Below are 25,205 nucleotides of genomic sequence, written 5' to 3' on the forward strand. Positions count from 1 at the left end.
TATGCACAGCAGAGGTACAGCCGCAGGAGGAAGTCAGCACAGCACAGGGATGGTGGGAGCCCCTCATAATATGCACAGCAGAGGTACAGCCCCAGGAGGATGTCAGCACAACACGGGGACAGGACACTGGATGAGGGGCAAGCCAACAGTTCGATTGCAAATTGGGCAAGCTCTGGCCAGAGGTCAAGCCTGCCCACCCAGTAGTCCAGGAGTTCATCACTCCTCAAAGCGTCCACATCCGCCGTTAACCCGATGTAGTCGGACACCTGACGGTCTAGGCATTCCCTGATGCTGGATCCTGATGACACCTGTCGATGGGTCGGCTGAAAGAATGACTCATATCTGAAGTCAACAACACATCTTCAAACCGGCCTCTTCTTGCAGGCGCTGTTGGATTGGTACCCGCAACTCCTTCTCTGGGAGTGGGAATTGCTCCTCTGCCAGCGCACGCAAAAGCAGAATGCAGCATTTCTCGAAGCAAGGCCTGGAAGTGCTGCATGCTGACAGCCCTCTGTGATGGCGGTAACATTTCTGCCATTTTGTGTTTGTACCGGGGGTCTAAGTACGTTGCCACCCAGTACTGGTCCTTGACCCTTATGCTTTTTATATGGGGGTCCCTATTAAAACACTGGAGCATGAAGGCCCCCATTTGCACTAAAGTGGAAGCAGTGTGGTGGCCTGGCTCCTGCTCATCATCCAGGATAATGTCGTCCTCTTCATTCTCCTCTCCCCATCCACGCACAACAGGGATCCCAGAAAGGATTAAAGCATGCTCTTGTTGCTCCTCCTCATCCGCCCCGGCACCATCCTCCTCTGACTCCTCTTCAGACTCCTGTTGTTGACTTGTCTCAGATAGAGTAGCCCCCCCCTGGGAATTCATCCAGCATTGCAACTTCCTCATCTTCCCGCTCCTGCTCCTCCACAGCTTGATCAATGACACGAAGCAATGCACACTCCATAAAGAAGGCATAAGGTACCATGTCACTGATGGCGCCATGGCTGCGACTGACCAGTTTGGTGATCTCCTCAAATGGGTGCAGAAGTCTGCATGCGTCGCGCATGAGCAGCCACTGGCGCGGTGAAAAAAACCGAGCTCCCCAGAGCCGGTTCTGCCGCAGAGTTCATACAGGTAGACGTTAACTGAACGTTTCTGCTGGAGCAGCCTATCAAGCTTATAGAAGGTTGAGTTCCATCGCGTCGGGCAATCGCAAATAAGACGTCTGACCGGCAGATTATGTCGCTGCTAAATGTCAGCAAGCCGAGCCATGGCCGTGTAAGATCTTCTGAAATGGGCCGGGATTTTCCTTGCCTGTCGCAAGATGTCCTGGACCCCAGGGTATTTGACAAGGAATCGCTGCACGACCAAGTTTAAGACGTGTGCCATGCATGGCACATGCGTGATTTTGCCCTGTTTCAATGCGCTAAGCAGATTGGCACCGTTGTCACACACCACTTTACCAACTGTCAAATTGAGCGGTGTTAGCCACTGATCTGCCTGTGAACGCAAAGCTGAAAGGAGTGCCGGGTTCTTGGCTTCCAGCACAACAGACGCAGCACGGCATGGCAGCGTCTCACCTGGCATGTCAAATAGGTTCTGGGGAGCTTGGGCGGCGCAGTGGAAGAGACGCTAGCAGTGGAAAAGGATGGAGTAGGAGGAGGAGGAGAAGAAGAGTCAGGCCTGCATGCAATCCGTGGCGGTGAAACCAAATCTACACGGGTGCCACGGGTTACATGCTTGACGGCCGTCAGAAGGTTCACCCAGTGGGCAGTAAAAGTGATATACCTTCCCTGCCTGGTTTGCTAGACCACGTGTCTGTGGTCAGATGTATCTTGGCACCGACACTGTGTGCCAGAGATACATTCACTTGCCGCTGAACATGGCCATATAGCTCTGGGATGCCCTTCTCTGAGAAATACTTCCTTCCTGGGACTTTCCATTGTGGTGTTCCAATGGCCACAAATTTGCGAAAGGCCTCCGAGTCCACCAGTTTATATGGCAGTAGTTGGCGGGCTATGAGTTCTGACAAGCCAGCCGTCAACCGTTGGGCAAGAGGGTTATCCGGCGTCATCATTTTTTTATGCTCGAACATTAGGCCCACGGAAGCCTGCCTTTTTGCAGAAAAACGTGAGCTTGGCGTGATGGAAGGTGGAGTGGAGGACAATTGTGAGGAGAGAGGAGAAGGAGAAGTAGAAGACGAGGCTGAACGGTGAGAGCCTGGAGTGTGGCTTTGTGTGTTCCGTTGCTCCCACTGGGTTCGGTGATGGCTGCTCATGTGCCTTCTTAAGGCGGTCGTCCCTAGGTGAGTGTTGGGCTTACCGCGACTAATGCGTTGACTGCAAAGATTGCAGATGGCAACGCTATTGTCAGCAGCGGACACGTTAAAAAAAGCCCACACTGCGGAGCCATGTGCCGGTGTCCTGGGAGCGCCAGATCTGACCGTACATGGTCGATGACTCTGACCTCTGACCTCTGACTATGACCTGATACATTTGCAGTCTGCTTTGTCCCTCCTGTGCAATGTAAGTTATTCCTGCTTCTCCTCCCTATCTGCTGGTCCATATCTCCCTCTGAACTCCCCTCCTCTTCCTCTCTTGTGGGCATCCACATGACATCACTAGACACGTCATCATCAACGTCACCTTCCCCGTCGCTATAAGTAGAGATCTCGGAGTAGGCAGCAACACCGGGGATCAACCTCCTCCTTGGGCTGATCTGGGTACTGTCGTCAGACTGCTGAGTAGCGGTTGTTGCTGCCTCCTCTTCCTGATGCAATACCAAGAGTGGCTGCGCATCAGAAATGTCTTGATATGGATCGGAAAATAATTCCTGTGACTCAAGCGGAAGGTATGTGGTGGTGGTGGTGATGGTGGTGTTGTTGTTGGTGGTAGTGTCTTTGGGGGTGCACATAGCAGAGAGTGAAGAAGAGGGTGCAAATCGAGAGGATGAGGAGGGTGCAGAAGAGTAAGGCTGAGCGAGCCACTCAACCAAGTCTGGTGCGTCCTTTAAAATAATTGAACGCACCTTCTGCAACTTCCCAATTTGGCTCAAGCCTGTTGCTTCTGCCCTACTCCTACCACCCATGCGGAAGGGCCTGCCTCTTCCTCTGCCTGTCATTTTTTAAATGACCCTGTGACAAAACTCTCAGTCCCTATACCAATGAAGGACTGCTGCAGTATTGGGCAGCGGTCAGCAGTAGTGCACCTCAACCCTATGTATTGTGGACCGATACCAGTCCTTATAGAATGGCAGACTGTACCTCACTCAACCCTATGTACTGTAGTACCCTATACCTTACCAGTCCTTATAAGGACCTTTGTGGACCAAGTAGGTTGTGTGCGAGTGATTAGCAGACTGTACGTCAGTCCCTATACTGCTGAAGGACTGCTGCAGTATAGGGCAGCGGTCAGCAGTAGTGCCCCTCAACCCTATGTACTGTGGACCTATACCAGTCCTTATAGAATGGCAGACTGTACCTCACTCAACCCTATATACTGTAGCACCCTAGACAGACCAAGTTACCAGTCCTTATAAGGAGCTTTGTGGAACAAGTGGGTTGTGAATGATTAGCAGACTGCAGCAGAAGGGCAGCAGTCAAGTATAATATTCTTTCTATATTTGGAAGAAAGAATATTATACGTGTACAAGCCTATTACCATACCACTGATACCAGTCCTGAAAAGAACCTTTGTGGAACTAATAGTAACAGCTACTGATTAAACTGACCCTCACTGCCTCACACACTGCTTCCTGCCTGTCCCTATATAAACTGACAAAACAGAGGCTACTGGAACAATAATTGAAATAGCACTTTTGTGGACCTGATACTAACAGCTAATGACTAAACTGGCTGTCCCTGCAGCACACACCGTCCTGTCCCTTTCTCTAAACTGACAAAAGACACTCAGGCTGCTGCAACAATCACTAGCACAGCACTGCCTATCCTGAACTGCACCTAACACCTATACTAGTCCTGAAAAGAACTTTTGTGTACCAAATAGCTAGCGATTTGGGTCACTGTAATCTCTCCCTGCTCCACATAGCAACCTCTCCCTATAGTGACAGAAGAAAAAATGTAAAATGGCCGCTGGATCGGGTGTATTTATAAGTTAGGGGGAATGTCCAAGTGTCCATGTGCTGTAATGTTTCAATTGGTTGTCCTGTACCCCATGATGGATGTGTCATCATAGGTCAAAGTTCTTTTACACAGTAAACACGGAAGTCCGCCGGGGCGAACGGCGCCAATAGTCCGCCGAACGGGCGGACCGCAAACAGCCGAAATTCGCCGCGAAACGACCGCCGGGTGAACCATTCGGCCATCACTAACAGAAGTCAATTTCAGATCTTCCCAGATTGGACAACTAGACAGCCAATCGTTATTCACATAAGGAAGCAAATTCCTGTTCATTGCACTACAAATGAGATTGTTATTGTTTGGTCTCTTTCCAGGTGATGTCATCTCGGGTCATCTTCTGATGTAATGGGGGCCTATTTCTCCTCATCCTCCTCCCCACAAGGTATGACTGCTGATCCTGACCATCCTTTCCAATGTGTTCCTCCATCTCACATCTCCAGAGATTGGAATTAGAGGATAGAAAGTCTTATGTGTCCGTATTCTGGACATTTCCTGTAGACATCTGGTCAGTCCACCCATTAGAAGAGTTCAGGAGCTTTTCATCAATTCCACCATCACATTCCCATCTCTTCAGATTTTATTTATCATTGATGGAAATGATCTTCTGAGATGGTCCAGTGATCCATAATGACTGGAGGACCCCAAATGTTATGGCTGTTTGTGTAGTGGTCGGGGGAATTCTTTATCTATAACCCTAAGGAGAAAACATCCCTGTGTCACATGACACATACTGCTGGGAGATTTGGGGGTAATCAGAGTTCTTAGTTCACACTGATCAGACACATCATTATTCAGGGGGAAGGTTTCTTAAAGGATTGATAGTTTATTTTAGTTAACTACGAAACAATCAATAAACATGATGTTTAAAATTCCTACATATGCATTAGGAGATATATATATATATATATATATATATATATATATATATATATATATATATAGATATATATATATATATATATATATAGATATATATATCTATATCTATATCTATATCTATATCTATATCTATATCTATAGATATAGATATAGATATAGATATAGATATAGATATAGATATAGATATAGATATAGATATATATATATATATATATATAGATATATACATAAAAATATTATGAGCTTGTGTCATTTCTACAACCATCACTGATAATCCCCGTAATGTGTCTAACAGGTTTACTTCCTATAATCTTCAGCTCCATCTAGTGGCCATAATACAGTATTTTCTTGATATACCTCAACCAGTAATATATGACATTATGGCCACTAGATGGAGCTGAAGATTACAGGAAATAAACATATTACACACATTATGTGAATTATTCATGAAGGTACAGCATCATGAAGGCCAAGGAACACACCAGACAGGTCATGGATAAAGTTGTGGAGAAGTACAAAGCAGGATTAGGTTATAAAAAATATCCCAAGCTTTGAACATCTCACAGAGCTCTGTTCAATCCATCATCGGGAAATGGAATAAGTATGGCACAACTGCAAACCTACCAAGACATGACCGTCCACCTAAACAGACAGGCCGGGCAAGGAGAGCATTCATCAGAGAAGAGCCAAGAGGTCCATGGTAACTCTGGAGGAGCTGCAGAGATCCACATGTGGAAGAAGGTGCTCTGGTCAGATGAGACCAATATTTAACTTTTTGGCCTAAAAACCAAACGCTACGTGTGGCGGAAAATGACCATTTCACATCACCCTGAGCACACCATCCACACCGTGAAACATGGTGGTGGCAGCGCCATGTGGCGGGGATGCTTTTCTACAGCAGGGACGGGGAAGCTGGTCAGAGATTATGGGAAGATGGATGGAGACAAATACAGGGAAATCTTAGAAGAAAACCTGTTATGCCCCGTACACACGACCGGACTTTTCAACATCAAAAGTCTGACGGAATGATTCCGGCAGACTATTCGATCGTGTGTGGGCTGCAACGGACTTTTGATTTGCAAAAGTCTGACAGACTTTAGAAATGGAACATGCTTCAAATTTTTCCGCCAGAACTCTGCCGGACCCAGAAATCCGCTCGTGTGTGTGCTAGTCTGACGGACTAAAACCGACGCTAGGGCAGCTATTGGCTACTGGCTATGAACTTCCTTATTCTAGTCCAGTCATACGTCATCACGTTCGAATCCGTCGGACTTTGGTGTGATTGTGTGTGGCCAAGTCCGTTCATTCGGAAAGTCCGTCAGAACTCTGTCAGAACTCCGTCAGAACTCTGTCGAAAGTCTGCCGGACTTAAGTCCTGTCGTGTGTATGCGGCATTAGAGTCTGCAAAAGACATGAGACTGGGGAGGAGGTTCACCTTCCAGCAGGACAACGACCCGAAACATCCAGCCAGAGCTACAATGGAATGGTTTATATCAAAGCATATCCATGTGTTAGAATGGCCCAGTCACAGTCCAGACCTAAATCGAATTGCAAATTTGTGGCAAGACTTGCAGCTGTCATTGCAGTGAAAAGTAGTTATACAAAGTATTGAGTCAGCGTAATACAAATCCCCCCACACTTTTCACATATTTATTTGAAAACCATTTATCATTCTCCTTCTACTTCACAATTATGTGCCACTTTGTGTTGGTCTATCACATAAAATCCCAATAAAATAGATTTACGTTTTTGGATGTAACATGACACAATGTGGAAAATTTCAAGGGGTATGAATACTTTTTCAAGGCACTGTATCTGCTGTCATGTGTCAGAAATCATCCAATCAGAATTAATTTTTATAGTTGTTGCTTGTTCTCTCTGCAGGGTCGGCTCCTGGTGTCCCGGGAAAGGTCCCACAAACCCCCGGGGATCTTCTCATATATTCTCTGGAGGATCTGAAAGGAAGTGACTTCAAGAGATTTAGGAACAAATTGTCTGATTTCACCTATGGAGATACACGTCCCATCCCCCGAGGAAGACTAGAAAATGCAGACTGGATCACCACCAAGGACCTCCTTATAGACAAATATGGAGAAGAGGCTCTGGATGTCACCATTCATGTCTTTGAAGTCATCGATCTGAAGGGACCCGCAAATGAGCTCAAGGAAAGGAGAGCACAACATGGTGAGTTCCCATCTATAATGTTCATTTTCAACCAATTCCCGATCAATATCTGTGTGAGGAAGAACAAGGAATGTCACCCAGGGAAAGCCAGTGACCAATCAGGAGCTTCCAACTGGATGAACCACTTCCCACTGACAGTACACAAATATGAGGCCTCAGGGAAGTATACATACAGAAGCCATTATATAATAAGTTGTATACACACAGCATCCTCTATATAATGGTATATACATACAAGATATATTATATAATACATTGTATACATACAGGATCCATTATATAATACATTGTATACATACAGGATATATTATATAATACATTGTATACATACAGGATCCATTATATAATACATTGTATACATACAGGATATATTATATTATACATTGTATACATACAGGATATATTATATAATACATTATATACATACAGGATATATTATATAATACATTGTATGCATACAGGATCCATTATATAATACATTGTATACATACAGGATATATTATATTATACATTGTATACATACAGGATATATTATATAATACATTGTATACATACAGGATCCATTATATAATACATTGTATACATACAGGATATATTATATAATACATTGTATACATACAGGATATATTATATAATACAGGATTGAAAACAAGCCAATTATGTCTCTCACAGCAGAGCACGCTATGATTGGCCAAAGCATTCAGGTCAGGTACATACTTTGGCCAATCATCAGACGTCAATGCACTGCGATCTCGTAGTGCATTATGGGGCATTCCGCGGTGCTCAAATTTGCCGTGAACGCCCCATAATGTTCGCTATTCGATGAAAGCGTGAACACCCAATGTTTGGGTCAAACTTACGTTTGACTTGAACCTCGGGCCTATCCCTAGTGATGATATGTACATGTAGCGCACTACTCCCTTGGGAGCTGCTGTGTGTTCATACTTTACTGCTAACTGTGACGGATCTCGGATACTCCTGCTGAGCATCTCCACCAGACCTGTGTCTCCTGTCCTCCAAATGCACACGCAGCCTGCAGATTCGCCATAACCAGCCTTTAACCCCTCAATCACAAGACAAGCCACACAGGTGTTGAGGGTTAAACATCCAGAGTATAAACTGTTTATTAAGTGCCAAATATACACTTTTAACATAGATAGGGACACCCCCTTAGCCTGGTCATAGAGGGGGTAGGGGACAAGGAAGAACCAATGGAAACTCAACACTTGTATATTCAAACAACTACAGTTGGAGCATATGAAGGGATTATGACAAGCAGGCAGCCCCTCCTTACACATCCCCTGCTGAGATGTGTCTCCAGACCAGACCTTTTGTCTACATGCCATGACCCAACACAATTAACACAACAAGAGGGGGGGAGAGAAGGGATGCAGCATTACATTACATTATCTCTGTGGCATCTTGTATATGTCTTTATCAGCTAAAAGTACATTGTTTGTGGAATAAAAGTATATATTTAACCCAGCCGGGCCAATAAGTTTAGGTAGCCAGGAATGACTCCACAAGCCCAGCCACAGATACCACATTCACCCGGTTCCGATGAACTGGCGACTCTGGACACAAATGTCTGGAGGTGGCATCTTCTCCAGGTGGGAGATGGCAAATAACCCTCTAAACCCCAATGTTCTCTGCTGGGCCATAGTCTGTGGGTAGGAGGTGAGCCCACAGCCCCCTCCAAAACACACAGTGACAGTGGGTTCTGTCACACTAACATACCTCCGTTCTTCCACCCCTGCACGATTCACCACAGAAGCAATCAATAAAGGTTGAACAGATAACGTTATTCTTCTTGGTTTCAGTCATTACAAGTGTGTTAAAGGAATGTATGAGTTGCCTCTTCCTTATGGTTTCTTAGAGTATTTAAGTCCCTTTCCCTTAATGAACTGACGATGCCCCTCTGAAAAGCCCCTTGGTATTTGGATGCTGGAAGTCCCAGGCCTCACCTGCCTTTCTTGCCTCCTGCGATCCTCCCAGGTCAGTTCAGGAAAGTCCGGGTTAACATCCTGGTCTACTCCATCCTCCTTGCAGCTACTTCCCGTTTCTTGTAGTTAGAACCATCCCAGCCGGGATGCCTGGTTCACTTCTCCCAGGGTTTCTTTGATGACTTGGTGTAGTTGAACCATCCAGCACTGAGGTCTCTGAACCCTCAGGCCTTCAGATTTGGTTCCTGCTCTCCAGCATTGGGGTCTCTGAACCCCTAAGCCTTCAAGCCTGCTCCTTGGAGTCACATTTTGTCTGTTTCTCTGGACTCAGTTTCTTCCCATCTCCCCCAGGAAGCATGTGACCTCAGTATGTATATCAGTCCCACCCCTGCCCATACAAATTAATGATTGGGCCTGGGCCATATAAACTGCCTGCACTCCAGTCCCTGACCCACCTCCTTTCCAGAACATTTCTTGGAGAAAGCAAAGGAGATCTTTCATCTCAGAGTACAGGTGGTCACACCCCCCTCTATTCTACTACTCCTCCCCAAACCAAATTAACAACCAGACCTAAACAAAAAGGGTAAGGCACTGGCAATTTACCTAACACTTACCTACTAGCACCCACCTAAAGGTGGGGGGCGCTACTTACAGATTTACTAACACGGGTCAAAGTTGCAAAATTGTGTTCAGGCATTAACATTTGTTTTCCCCTCAGTCACCAAGGGGTTAAATAATCTTTACTGAGGGAGTTTACAGAATACAATGTATTTGGTTGCAAAATTGTGGATGAAGGAAAGGCTACAGAGTTCAGGAACAATGTAAAAGGGAAGCGGAGTAACACTTCTCCAGGATGCCGTCAGTCAGTCACCATAACACTATGACATCATTCAGCATGCCAGGCAGAGCAATACAATCACAGCCACTTGTTTATTATACAGAACCTCCATATTTATAGCTGTATTCCTAGGAGACCCTCATGATTGTTACTTGAGGTTCTGAGCCTTGTGCCCCATGTATCTACCTGAACCTCCATCAGAAAGAGGAGTCAAGGCTCCAGATTCTAGGTGTGTGCCTGTAATCCCTGCACAGAGAATTGGGGGCTTTTCTGGTCCCCCCACCATGGTCACATGTCACTGCAATGTGCTGAGATGTTACCAGGCAAAGACTCTCCCCATTACCTGGAGGAGGAGAGACTCCAATCTACAGGGGGTTGGTGGGATGATGGTGTCTGGGAGGATCTGCTACACTAATAATTCTCTTAGTTATTATTTTCTACATTTCAGAGGTTTGTCAGGACTAATCACTTCCCTAATCTTATTTCCAGCCAAACTGAAGAAGACGACACATAGCAAAACATTATCAGGTTAGTAGGACATCCATGTTTCATATGAAATCTCTTCTGGATGAACATTTTGTTTTTATTGTAGTCTGGATCAGTGGTGGAACTACCAGGGTCAGAAAGGTTGCACTTGAGACTGGGTCCTGGCATTCTGCCACTGTAGGGGGCCCAAGATGGCAGCAAGGGGACCCACTGCAGAACATGGGCTCAGTTCACACTGCTGTGATCCCAAAGTTGTTCAACTTGCTTGCAACCTGCTTGTGACTTGCTTGTGATTTTGTGATTTAACATTGTAGTCTATGGCACTCAAATCTTACCAAAGTCACAGAAAAGTATTGCAGGAACCTTTTTCTTTGTTACTGTGACTTAAGTTGCATTGATTAGGACATCACGCATGTGACTTTTGTTGCAAGTCCAATGATAAGTCACAGCAGTGGGAACCTGGGCTTATAAAGGGCTAGAGAAAAGCCCCCCCGCTTCAGAGAGAAGAGCCCCAGTCTTGGAGGGAAGGGCCCTGGGACCAGAAGAAAGGGCCAGGGACTGACAGAAATGGCCCCTGTGGTCAGGGGGCCTTAATGGTTTCTTGAACAAGTGCTTAATACATAAAATAGCCAGCAGCCGAGGACTATAACCCAGATATCGAGCACCAAGAAAAAAACAGCACTGTCACAAGCAGAGAGGGGAGGGACACAGGAGCAGCGAGTAGAGCAGATAGAAGGCTAATGATGGAGGTACGTAAACTGAGCACAGTGTCAGGTCTCAGCAGCCATGATACACCGTGGTCAGTTTACAGAAGGGAGGGCAGAAACTGGCAGGATCAGCCAGGTATTTCAGGTGTTACAAGGGGTCAAATGACACGGGACAAGCACTGTGCTGTATAACATGCTTTAAAGGAGCAGGATCAATTTTTTTGGGTTAACAAACACTTTAAATAAAAGTACAGCGATAGGGAAAAAAGTGCAATTCATGGGAATCACACAACACGCGTGATATGCCGACATCCAAATATGGTATAATAAAGTGCAATTGTGTAATAATTTATACCGTTTGAAATGAAATAAATCATAAGATGTGTACAATATAATATCACAATTGAAAACAAAAAGAAAAGTTCATATGCAGCTGATTTTCATCAGAAGAAGTCCCATGAAGAGGGGTGTATTGGGAATGACGATTGAATGCCCGTCAGCGTGATACCAATCAAATAAAATGAAGTTTTACCAGAAAGCCACCCCCTGAATTTCGCCTTCACAAAGGCACGAGACAGGGTTGCCCCCTCTCCCCACTCCTCTTTAACTTAGCTCTGGAACCACTCTCTAGATATCTCTTAACAGTTGCCCCGCTACATGGCATTCAAATAGGGAACCAAGAGTTGAGGACGTCCCTCTTTGCGGATGATGTCCTCATCTTCTCTGCTGACCCTTCCGCAGATATGCCCACAATAAAATACACTTTTGATTTATTCAGGAAATGATCAGGGTTGCGCATAAACTACTCCAAAAGCGAGATTATGCCCTTAGGATCCCTCCCCCCACCTGCCTGGGTTCAAAACTCCATCTTCACTACGGCCAAGTCACATATCACTTACTTGGGAATCAAAATAGGGAAACTCCCGTCCTCTCTCTACCACCTGAATTACCCCCCACTTTTTACTAAAATCACTCAGGAATTAGACAACTGGATGGATCTGCCCCTCTCGCTCCTGGGAAGATGTCATTTGGTGAAAATGGTCAGTTTCGCCCGCCTGTTATATCCTCTCCAGACAATACCCCTACTGCTAAGACACAAAGACTCCAAATTACTGAATTCTGCGATCTCAAAATTTATATGGCGAAACAAACGACCACGCATAGCTCTCTCAAAACTCCATATTCCCAGGACCGAGGGCGGTATTAGTCTCCCAAGCCTTAGAATGTATAATCTTGCTTGTCTTTTAAGGGTAGGTCTGGACTGGATAACCCAAAAATCCAAATGCTCTAATTACCAATTGGAGGCCGCAATGGTCCACCCCTACTCTCTAACAGCCCTTCTCCACTGTAAGTGGAAATCTCTACCAACACCATATCAACATAACCTTCTGCTGAGAGACACTGCTATAGCATGGAGGGAGGTAAGGAAAAGCCTCCGTCTCTCACCTTTCATCTCCAAATTTCTCCCGATACAAGGCAACCCGAGCTTCTCTCCAGGTCTGGAACATAATCCCTATGACTCCTGGCGGCAAAAGGGTCTCTCCACCTTCTTCTCCCTATGTGATCCTGCTACTGGCCAGGCTCTACCTTTTCATACTCTAGCTACCCGATTCTCCCTCACCGCAACCTCATCGTTTCATCATGGCCAATGTCTCAGCTTTCTCCGCAACACCTGCAGAGATGCATCCACGAGATTCACATCGTCATTCCTCGAGACCCTTATACAGAAGGACTCATACAAAATCTCAGATATCTATAAGCCACTACTCATCCAAACGACGCCTCCCTTGGATTCCTCATCAGTGTCTAATTGGGCTAAAGACTTCCCGAACGACGACATGGTGGACAAGATCCTTCAAGGTCTTCGCACAGTTTACAACTTGGTTCCTAATGAATCCTGGAGGGAAACACAACTCAAAATCGCTCACCGGGCACACATCCCCTTTCTCCATGCCAAACAACCCCACTCCACTCCGTCTTCACTATGCCCTCTCTGCCAACAACCTAAGCCCTCTCTCGCGCATCGTTACTGGACTTGCTCCTTTATCTCGGGGTTCTGGGACCAAATTCTGGCTTTCATCTTTAAGATCACACTGCTGAAGCTACCCAAAGACCCTTTACTTCTTATTTTTGGATATTGGGATGCCACACTACTTCCCTGGTCGAAAGTTTCTGTCCCACGGGACAAAGAATGGGTCCTGATATGCCTCCTGATGGCAAGACGGGCCATACTAGCCAATTGGACATCTACTGCTCCACCCTCAGTCGTGCAAGTTCACAGAGATCTCCTGCATCTCCTATTCCGTGACAAAATTAATGCTAATCTAGCCCACAAAAAGGCCGTTCAGTGCTTCCACAGCAGATGGGACTCTTTTGTGAAATCGCAACTTACTCCTCAGGAACAAGCCCACCTTGATGAACACTCTTTTATCTACAATGGCCAATGGCCCACCGCAACCCCCTCCACTATGGGGTAACTACCCACGTCAAGACTACAATTATGGGCCCCACCCCCCCCTCCTCCTACACCCCCCCCATTCAGAGCCCTCTTGATGATCTGATATATATATTGTTCTTCTCCCCGAGGTTGAGTTAGTGCCTAATTATTCCATGATCCATCCAGTTATTACTACCTCGTTTCTATATGACTGTCAGGGAGAGGGATACTCTCCATTATGTGGTTTATGGGACGGTGCCCTGGCACCAATTGTTGCTCAATGTATTGCTATTATATAACCTGTAAATTTTCAAAAATGAGAAAAATTTTGTACGTACTATTCACCCATTTGTAATGTACCCTTTTCTTTTCTCAATAAAAATTTTTTGAAAAAAAAAAAAAAAAAAAAAAAAGAAGCCACCCCCTTATTCAGGGAGGTCACAAAGCGCTTTGTTGGATCGGTGATCCCCAAAAAAGATCTCCTGACATCTCTCTCCGGTATCCTCAGAAGATATACACCAGGAATGTCAGTCGATCGGGGCGTGGTGTTATAGAAAAGCCTCAGAGCCGGAGTATAAAGAGACACAAAAGACCCCACATAGTATAAGATTGTCTCTTCTTTGCAGTTTATTAGCAGCAGTGCAAATACATAGGAGAGTAAAAAGTCCAAGCTGAGAACATCTCAATGCAAACACTTCCTTCAAATCCAGACAGCGATCGAATATGTGCTATGAAAAGGCTATGCATGGTCTTTTGTTTTTTGTTGAGTTTGGTATCCTTGTGTCGAAGGAGTAGAGGTACCGTCTGAAGAGGATATAATAGGAGTGCAAAACTGATCATTTTGACTAGATGACACCTTCCCAGAAGCAAAAGAGGCAGATCCATCCAGTTTTCAAATTCCTGAACAATTTTGGCAAAGAGGGGAGGATAATTCAGGTGGTAGAGAGAAGAAGGGAGTTTCCCTATTTTGATACCTAGGTATGTGATATGTGATTTTGCTATCATGAAAATGGAATGCTGTGCCCATGCTGGAGGTGGACGGGAGCCCAAAGGGAGTATCTCGCTCTTGGAATAATTTATACGCAATCCCAAGCATTTTATGAATTGGTCAAAAATATATTTAATTGTGGGCATGTCTGCGGATGGGTTGGCGGAAAAAATAAGAACATCATCTGCAAAAAGAGATGTTCTCAGTTCGTGTGACCCTATTTTGATCCCATGTAACGGGGCTACGTTTGACAGATATCTGTAAAGTGGTTCAAGGGCAATGTTAAAAAGGAGTGGGGATAGGGGGCAGACCTGTCTGGTTCCCTTATGCAGGCGAAACTCGTCTGAGAGGAGGCCTGCGGCGACTAGCCTAGCTGCTGGGGAGGTGTACATGGAGCTGATTAGGTGAAGAAAGGGGCCAGAGAAGCCCATCTCGCCCAAAACCATGGATAGCCATTCAAAGTTAACATTTTCAAAAGCCTTTTCAGCATCAAGGGTAATAATGGCTGAGTCACTGTTAGGGTTGCATCTAGCGTGTTCCAGCGCTATCATCACCTTCCTGATATTAATGGTTACTGTTCTGCCCTTGACAAAACCTGATTGGGCAGAATGTATCAGGGAGGGGATGACGTTGGCCAGGCGGTTGGCTACTATTTTGGAAAGGATCTTGATGTTGAGGTTTAGGAGCGAGATGGGCCTGTACGACCCAGGTTCTTGTGGGTCTTTCCCTTTTTTTTCTAGCAGTTTGATAATCGCTTGGTTACCTGATGGTATATAGGGGCTGCCAGACCATATGTGTTGGTAGACATCCGTAAGAGTCGGAGTCAGTAGAGGACCTAAAGATTTGTAAAATTCGCCTGTCAGGCCATCAGGGCCAGGGGCTTTGGAGGAGGCTAGGTTCCAAATCGTGGAGGATATTTCCGAAGGGGAGATGGGGGCATTTAGAGCGTCGAGTTGGGTGGGAGATATTCGGGTCAACTCGACTTTTCCAAGGAAGTCGCGTGCCGTGTGCTGGTCAATAGGGTCTGCTGCATAGAGGGCAGAATAGTAGCGCAGCATAGCTGCATTTATGCCTTTCTGCGTGGCCGTCACATGACCGTCTGAGTCGTGTATGGATGGGAAAACCGTCGGGTGGTAGGGACCTTTGCAAAGTCTGGCAAGAAGCTTGCCAGCTTTGTTACCAAATTTATGTAAAGTAGCATCAAGGTAAGCCCTTTTGGTGGTTTCCAAGGTTTCAGCCCATGTGTCAAAAAGACTGCTTGGCTAAGTGCCAAGCCGTCCGGTTTTCGGGAGAGTCATTGGTGTAGAGTACTGGCTGGGCTTGGTGCAATCTGGAACTGGAGGTCTTGTAGTTAAGAAGGGCGTGTTTTTTAAACGAAGATGCATAGGAGATAATGCGTCCCCTGAGGAACGCTTTGCCAGCATCCCAAAACAGGTTCGGATTATCAGTATGCGTCACATTCATTTGTGTGTAAATTACCCACTCTTTTTCCATGTATGATTGAAAGTCTGTGTTGTGTTGAAGGTAGGATGGAAAATGCCATATTTTGGGGTTGGTGTGAAGGTCGGGGGTCTCTAGGGTCAATGAGACGGGTGCGTGGTCCGATATAGCTATGTCATGGATGTCCGCTCCCGGGAGTATGGGAATTAGGTCGTTTGTACAGAAGATGTAGTCAATCCTAGTGAAGACATTGTGTGGATGGGAGTAAAAAGAGAATTCACGGTCGGTCGGGTGGTGTAGTCACCAGATGTCATGAAGGTGGAGGGAGTCCATCGTCGACGCAAGGCTCGTGGGATTAGTAGGGGCTGAAGATAAGACAGGGCGCAGAAGCGAGGACCTAACGTTGAGCAGGTGATAAGTGGAGTTAAAATTGCCCCCTACAATTTGTGGAAGGTGAGGAAAACACAGGAGCCAGCTAGTTAACGCGCTGAAGAATTGCTTTGTGGGGTTATTAGGGACGTAGACATTAGATATTACAAGCTCTTTGGTCCCTATACAGGCCCGAATAGAAAGAAGTCTGCCCTGTTGATCTGCGTCTGTAGATAAGATCTTACAGGGAAGATTCTTATTAATAAGGATAAGTACTCCCGCCTTATGGCCAATGGCCTCAGAGCCAACCACATCACCCACCCATAGCTTCTTCATCCGGTCAAAGTCAGGTGAAGAAAGATGGGTATCCTGTAATAACGCTATGTCTGTTTTAAGCCTTTTGAGGTGCCTCAGTACCTTCAGCCTTTTGGAGGGGGAACGAAGCCCTTTAACATTCCATGAGACTATCTGAAGCATAATGGAGCATTAAAGGGGACATGACTGGAACGTAATAGTATCATTTGTCTGTTGGGCCTAAAGAGATGCAAAAGTGAGGACGTTACATTATAGAGGGCCGACATGGCCCTCGGTATGGTAACAGCGAGTAAGGACTGCTCGAGAGCAAGCGTAGCGAGAAGGGGAGGGAAGTGGAGGAGGTAGGGGAGGGAAGGGTATGAGTGCCAGGTACATATATAAAGGAAGCAAACATGAACAATTACCAACTTCACTTTTTTCCGCATGAGGGTCACTGTGTAGACCAGCTCCCATAACCAAGCCTCGTGTTTGATGCAGGTACTGCCGCCCTACAAAAAGGGAACGGGGTACGCCATCAATCCAGGCAGGGTCCAGGGCGTGCAAGACGGACTGCACAGAGGAAACCCTAGGGGAAATGCAGGTGCAAACTTGTAGAAACAATTCAAGTAATAAAAAAGGAACAGTAAGAAAAAGAACAAACATCTGAAATGAGGAACAATATGAATTGCATAGGAGAACAAGGTACAAATCAAGATGGCTCAAAGCCCTTTTTACCCTTTTCTGATACTAAGAAGTGTGAAAGGCCCAGGAGGGGGAGGGTTCAAAACGGGTCACTTCATCCAGGCGAGAAAGGGTATGTGTAGGGCCTTAAACCCAGGAGAAAAGTGAGAGAACCTGCAGGGCACTGGAGCCCATCAACGTGAGGTTTGGGCATGTTGAGCTGGACCCACAGCCCTGAAGTGCTTGGGAGAGCCTTTCCGTGGGCTCCTTTGGTCCAGGGCTCGGTTGACTGGAGCCGTCTTGGGTGTGGGGCTGAGATGAGGGCCCGAGCATAGCGATTTCAGGAAGCGAGTTGCCTCATCAGGGTCATGAAAAGAAAGTTGTTCGCCATTAGGTGCTTTGATCCGCAGAACCGCCGGGAACGCCAGAGTGAATTTCAGTTGTCGTTGATGGAGTTCCATGAAGATGTGTTGGAAAGCCTTTCGTTTCTTTGAAACATCCACCGAGTAGTCAGCAAAGATTAAGATTTTGGCTCAATCAATCTGAAGAGATCTGGATTGTCGGTACTGCTTTAGAATGGAGGCTTTGTCCGAGTAGTTGAGATATTTAGCTATTATTGGGCGAGGGGATTTACGTTCCGAATTTAAAGCTAGCACACGGTGTGCACTTTCAACTGTAAAGGGTCCCCCGAGACCCAATGCCTCAGGGATGTGGCGTGCGCAAAGTTCTGACAAAGTAGACTGGGGAAGCGATTCGGGATTCCTACAAATCGCAGGTTGCTCCTCCTGGACCTATTTTCGAGGTCATCAAGCTTTTCCAGCATATTTATTGGTTCTGTCCTGGGCTTGTTCCAGGGACTGTGTCTGATAGAGTTCTTCCTCTAAATTGGAGATGCGGTTTTCAACCTCATTTAATCTAGAAGTATGTTCCCCTAATTAGGCTTGAAATTTCTGCATGCCTGTACTGATAGCTTTTTCCACTGAGGCAGCAATCATAGGGGAGAGGAGAGCAGCCACAGCCTGTGCCAAGAGTTCTGTGTGATGGTCTTGTAATGGTGGGGATAGCAGGGACTGCCGCATGAAGAGAGGTGAAGCAGAGCCAGGCAGATGCGGATGGGCTGGAGACTGTAGGGATGGTTTGTCCCTTGAAGCAGTCTGACCCGCTGCGTGTTCGCCTAACTCCATTTCAGGCACTGTCTCCTCCAGAGGGGCCGCGCAGGCCGGAGCTGAGTAGGCCGAAGCTGGGGCCTCGATTGGCGGTGAGGCCTGCCGTGCGGTGGTGGCCGCGTACGATCGCAGCCTGGTTTTTTCCACAAACCAGTCCATCGTGGAGCCGGTGAAGTGGGTGTGGCTGCCGGTCGGTGTTGGGGGCAAAATCGCCGGTGTAAATGCTGAGTTTCGAGGCCGGTGTGCGGGAGCTGTGGGAGAGGACAGCTACTCCATACGGCGCCGGAACCGGAAGTCCCAATAAACCGTCTTGTGCCATCTGCTGTCTGCCATCCTGGGACAAACCCAATTTGATCCTGGTGAATCAGGGTGGGGATAACTGTGGAAAGACGTTGGGCTATGAGTTTGGCATATAATTTTGTGTCCGTATTGAGGAGCGATACAGGGCGGTAATTAGCAGGGTTGTCCAGAGACTTCCCCGGTTTGGTAATAGTGACCACTAGTGCCTCTAGGGATTCTCTTGGGATGTTTCCCGTAGATGCGAACTGATTATAGGTTTTACAGAGGTGGGGGACAATAAGATTTGCATAATACTTATAATATTCGTGGGGGATGCCGTCAGGACCCGGCACTTTATGTAAAGGGAGCAGTCTAATGAGTTGATGTATTTCTTCAGGTAGAAAGGGGGCTGATATAAAGTCAAGTTGTTCCAGAGTGATCACGGGGAGGGAGATAGACAATGGAAATTTTGTGATGTCCGTTTGGTTTTGGGGGAGGGTCTGTATCCGCGAGATTATAAAGTTTATGGTAGAATTTACTAAATTCCTTTGCGATATCAAGAGAGTTGGATATACAAACCTTTTGGGAGTTTGTCAAGAATGAGATATTTTTATTAGCTAGTTGTCTTTTTAGTTGCTTGGCCATGTAGGCACTCGGTTTGTTAGCCGAGGAATACGATTGAAGTTTGAGGCATTTTATGTAGTAGTCAAATTTAGCTTGGAGGTGTTCACTGAGTTGGAGTCTAAGGTTGTTTAATTCGGCAGGGGCCTTATCCGAGGGGGATTGTTTGTTTGTGTTTTCGAATGTACGAATTTGCTGGAGCAGGGACTCTGTAGCGCCCGCTCTGCTCTTTTTTAAGTGTGCTCCAAGTTTTATAAAGAGACCTTGCAGGTGAGCCTTATGGGTGTTCCACACAATGGCTTGGTCCATAATCGAGTTTTCATTATTCTGGAAATATGAGAGGATTTACAACTGTATTTGTGGCTCAAGCAATGGGTTGTTAAGGAGGGAGGAATTTAGTCTCCAGAGGGTATGTCTGGGTACGTGGGATAGTGGGGCCAATTTGATGGTGACTGGGACGTGGTCAGACCACAAGATTGTTCCTAAGCGTGAGTCGGTTATGGACTGTAACAAATGTTTATTTGTAATGATCAAATCTATCCGCAAGTAGGACTGATGCGGGGAGAGAAGAAGGTGTAGTCTCTCTCCGAGCCATGTGCACACCTCCATGAATCGTAGAGGTCATCCAGTCTGAATAGGGCGGACAAGGAAGAGGGTCTGCGTTTAGAGGGGGATGATGAGTCTAATGAGGGGTCTGTTATATCATTGAAGTGTCCACACATAATTAGAGTTGAGGATCTGTAGGGGGCCAATTTGGCCATGAGGGTCACGAATATTTTTTTTCTGTGCCATGTGGGGGGCGTACACATGGACTATGGTCAGAGGACGGGCGTCAATTGTGATTTATAAAATTATGTATCTGCCCTCTTCATCAATCTCAGAGTGGTGTAACATGAAGCCAACTGAGGCGCTAATGGCTATCATTACCGTTTTTTGATTGCGCAAGGCATTCGCAAAAAAGGAGTGAGGGTAGCATTTGTGAGTGGAGACAGGGGGTCTGCTCTTGGAGAAATGGGTCTCCTGGTCACAAAGAATGCCAGAGCAGAGGGCCAATGCCTCCTTCCAGAGAAGATTGCGTTTGAAGGGGGAGTTGAGGCCTTTTGCATTTATAGTGGTAATTGTGAGGGCCATAGTCATGGGTTATGTAACAGAGAGCGCATATTCAGAGAAAGACCACACCTTCTAGACAAGTCAAGCAGATACCTCTGTACTACACTCTGTTCACAGTCTAATTGTCTTAACTACTTTCAGACCGGACCATTTTGCTGGCTTAAGACCAGACCACTTTTTGTGATTCGGCACTGCGCCATTTTAACTGACAATTGCGCAGTTGTGCGACGTGGCTCCCAAACAAAATAGACGTCCTTTTTTTCCCACAAATAGAGCTTTCTTTTGGTGGTATTTGATCACCTCCTGCGGTTTTTATTTTTTGTGCTATAAACAAAAATGGAGCAACAATTTTGAAAAAAATGCATTATTTTTTACTTTTTGTTATAATAAATATCCCCCAAAAATATATAAAAAACATTTTTTCCTCAGTTTAGGCTGATACGTATTCTTATACATATTTTTGGTAAAAAATCGCAATAAGCGATTATTGATTGGTTTGCGTAAAAGTTATAGCATTTACAAAATAGGGGATAGTTTTATGGCATTTTTATTAATATTTTTTTTTTACTAGTAATGGCGGCGATCAATGATTTTTATTGTGACTGCAACATTATGATGGACACATCGGACATTTTTGACACATTTTTGGGACCATTGTCATTTATACAGCAATCAGTGCTATACAAATGCACTGATTCCTGTGTATATGACACTGGCAGTGAAGGGGTTAACCAGTGGGTGGCAGTGTAGGGGTTAAGTGTTCCTAGGGGCGTGTTACTAACTGTGAGTGGGCTGGGCTTTGTGTTAGTGAACGTTTATCTCTGCTCCAATCACATGGAGCAGAGATCAGTGTCACTTGTTGCTAGGCAGAATGGGGAGATGCTGTTTACAACGGCATCTCCTCGTTCAGCCTCCCCGTGAGACGATCACGGGTATCCCCGCGGCGTTTGAGTCCACGGGACCCGCGACCGGACTCATGGGGGTCCCGACGGCACGCGAGCACGCAATGGCAGGGTGGCATATAGTAATGGATGTACCTGTACACCAATATGCCTGCCCGTGCCATTCTGACGACGTACATTGGCGTGCACCAGTCAGGAACTGGTTAAACAAGTTAAAGAAAAGAAAAACAAAATTATATGTAATGTACAATATGGTATATAAAATACAGTAGAGAACCAACAAATAAGGTTATGAGCAGAGCTCAATTAGAATAAAACCGTGTCAATACGGGTATCACTTGGTGTGCTTAGTACACCATATCCTGGGGGGTGGAAGAGAAGCACGGATTCTACCTTCATTTTTTTAAAGAAACCAAAGCAAAAAGGGTTGCGTGCATAGTGGGATGGCAGGGAGGTTGGTATGAGGATCGGGTGTAATAGAAGGTTAAACATCTCACTCTTGATGAGGCGTCAGCTTTTCAGCGGGAGGTGACTTGGGGTATTTTTTGGTTTGACAAGCATCTCTAGGGGTTAACGGAAGGAGACCCCAGTTGGTTAGCTTCTTGTATCCATCCTTAGGGGTAAGGATGGGGGCCATTTGCTGTTGATAGTTCACCAGGAGTTTTGTGGGGAATGCCCATATGTAGGTGATTTTCTTCTGTTGCAGGATAGAGGTGACTGGAGTGAAAGATTTGCGTTGCAGGGGAGAGATCAATAAACAACTTAATGTTTGTATACGGTGCAGGTAGGGATTTGGAAGCCCTGGCAGTGGAGAGAATCTGTTCTTTAATGTGGAAGAAATTAATCCGGGCCAGAATGTCTCGGGGGATGTCATCAGGCAGATGTGCGGGTTTAAAAAATCCTATGCGCCCGATCGATTAAGATGTCACTAGTGCCAAGGTGCGGTATTAGCGTTGTGAATAATTGCTGCAAGTATGGGATAATATCAGGTGATTTAATAGATTCTGGGACTCCTGTAAACTTTATATTATTCCCCCTGGCGCGGTCTTCCAAATCCACCATTTTTAATTTTAAATGATGAATTTCCTCAGTATGGTGCTCATGTGCGTCCAATAGCTCATTATGGGCTTTGGAATAATCCTTCAAGTTTTCTTCTATGACATCTGTTCTCTCCTCCAAGCAGTCTATGCTATCATGAATCTGAGACATGGAGATTTGCAGCTCTCTGTGCAGATCCTTCTGAAGGGTTAACAGCATGGATTTAAGCATTGCTCCAGATACTGGATTATCTGTGACAGGGACTGCAGCTAGTGAAGGGGGCTTGTTCTGTACTCTGCCCCCCTGCCACTACTGCTGACCATAATTGATTTTTAGAATGGGCTCTTCGCAGGGGGAGTTAGCTGGAGAGGAAGCCAGCCTCTTACCTCTGTCCATCTGAGATGTCCCTGGGGCTGCTGCTGGTGGTTGCAGGGTATCCATGTTTTCGTTGAGGGTGGTGGATCGTCCCTCTGCTGGGCGCTGCATAGCTGGCTGCATGATCTGCTGCGAGGGCCTGGAGACAACGCGGTGTGGGTCCTCTGCGCCGGCGCCATCTTGGGCTGTCTGCATGGCCACGGCAGCAGTATAATAATGAGTCAGGCAGCGCGGTGCAGGCAGCTTCTGACGCTTTTTTGACATACCCGCTTTTTCAACATATTTTGGTAGATTCTCAGCTCTTCCCTTCCCAGGCAGCAGGCTTGGGAGGGAGATCAGTTGCCTCAGGTTACCTGTTCTCCAGCTGTGGAGCAGAGCTTCGGATCTAGGCGGCCATTCCGGTTGGCAGCAGGCCACCCCCCCATAATTTTATAATTTTGTTTATCATTCCATTAGCGCAAGTTTTAGTTTGTATTGTGCATGGAGCCTAATTGATTTCATATCATTCATATTCAGGTTATATTTTGCTCCACAAGATAGCACAGTATATTCTAGTGCCTCTTGTATTGCTGTCTACAAGGGATCCGTTCATCCAGGATGATGGACATGTCATTCCACCAATGACTGCATAGGCCAGTCTTTTTCACTTCACCTATGACTGTCTACTAATGACTGTCCTTGAGTTAATCTTCGACCAATGGCTGTGCTTCCTTGTCTGCCTATTGTAGTTTATTTGGCATAGGTAGAGGTGTGTGTACATACCCCTGATGATGTCATTTATGACAAAACAATCATTGGGATGGATACGTACACACACTACTGCACATATTCGATCGATGTCTGGATTTGAAGGAAGTGTTTGGATTGAGACATGTTCTCAGCTTGGACTTTTTGCTCTCCTGTGTATTTGCACTGCTGCTAATAAACTGCAAAGAAGAGACAATCTTATACTATGTGGGGTCTTTTGTGTCTCTATATACTCCGGCTCTGGGCTTTTCTATCACACCACGCCCCGATCGACTGTGACATTTCTTGTGTATATCTTCTGAGGATACTGAAGAGAGACGTCCGGAGATCTTTTCTGGGGATCACAGACCCAACAAAGTGCTTTGTGACCTCTCTGAATAAGGGGGGCGGGGCTTTCTGGTAAGACTTAATTTTATTTGTGGTGATCGATATCACGCTGCCGAGCATTCGATCAAGTTTTCTTTTTATTTGCACGGTATTTGCACTTATGATATTATATTACACATATCTTCTGATTCATTTAATTTCAAACTTTACCAATTATTACACAATTGTACTTTATTATCTCATATTTAGATGTCAGCACATCATGTGTGTTGTGTGATTCCCATGAATTGCACTTTATTATCTCATATTTACAGTAGGTGACCGCGATATTGTGTCAATCTGGCCGCTTCTAGCGGCCAGATTGACACCCTACGAGCTCCGTCGTGGGAGCCAGCGCCGAGCTGGCTCGCATCGGGAAAGGAACATTTTTCTTTTCCTTTCCTGATAAGCGACAAGCATCGCTGGCCGGGTTGACACTGGTGCGGGGATCTGAATTGCATTCCTGCCAATACCAGGCACTGTGTTTGGTATGAATCCTAAGGGAGAACTCCATGCCAAATGTAAAAAAAACGGCGTGGGTTCCCCCTTGGGAGGCATACCGGGCCCTTAGGTCTGGTAGGGGTCCCCCCAAAATCCATACCAGACCCCTATCCGAGCACGCAGCCCGGCTAGCCAGGAAAGGGGGTGGGGACGAGCGAGCGCCCCCCTACTGAGCTGTACCAGGCTGCGTGCCCTCAACATGGGGGGTGCCTTGGGGAAGGGGGGCTGCATGGCCCCCCACCCCAAAGCACCTTGTCCTCTTGGGCACAAGAACTATTTTAACCCTTGTGTGTTGTGTTTTTTTGTACATTTTTTTCACAGGTGAATGGGTAGGGGTACATTGTACCCCATACTCATTCACATAGGTTGGGGGCTGGGATCCGGGGGCCCCCTTATTAAAGGGGGCTCCCGGATTCCGATAAGCCCCCCGCCCGCAGAACCCGACAACCAACGGCCAGGGTTGTCAGGAAGAGGCCCTTGTCCTCATAAACATGGGGACAAGGTGCTATGGGGTGGGGGGCCACGCGGCCCCCCTTCTCCAAGGCACCCCCCATGTTGAGGGCACACGACCTGGTACGGCTCAGAAGGGGGGGGCTCTCACTTGTCCCCATCCCCTTTCCTGGCCGGCCGGGCTGCGTGCTCGGATAGGGGTCTGGTATGGATTTTGGGGGGGACCCCACGCCGTTTTTTTTGGCGAAGGGGATTCCCCTTAAAATCCATA

The 25,205-nt window shown here is 46.3% G+C and overlaps 1 protein-coding gene across 2 annotated transcripts in view; it reads left to right on the forward strand.

Moving 5' to 3' along the window:
* The first annotated feature begins 4,447 nt into the window (after window positions 1-4,447).
* LOC143963516 (NACHT, LRR and PYD domains-containing protein 3-like) overlaps window positions 4,448-25,205 on the forward strand; it is a 72,660-nt gene continuing 51,902 nt past the window's right edge. For both annotated transcript variants that reach the window (XM_077473172.1, XM_077473173.1), the window contains exons 1-3: window positions 4,448-4,515; window positions 6,897-7,196; window positions 10,467-10,505. In XM_077473172.1, the coding sequence (XP_077329298.1) occupies window positions 4,479-4,515; window positions 6,897-7,196; window positions 10,467-10,505 (376 nt within the window). In that variant the 5' untranslated portion in view covers window positions 4,448-4,478. The remainder of the gene's footprint in view (window positions 4,516-6,896; window positions 7,197-10,466; window positions 10,506-25,205) is intronic.

Source organism: Lithobates pipiens, unplaced genomic scaffold (genome assembly GCF_037356315.1).
Source record: "Lithobates pipiens isolate NorthernLeopardFrog02 unplaced genomic scaffold, aLitPip1_a1.2 Scaffold_8, whole genome shotgun sequence".
Taxonomy (NCBI): domain Eukaryota; kingdom Metazoa; phylum Chordata; class Amphibia; order Anura; family Ranidae; genus Lithobates; species Lithobates pipiens.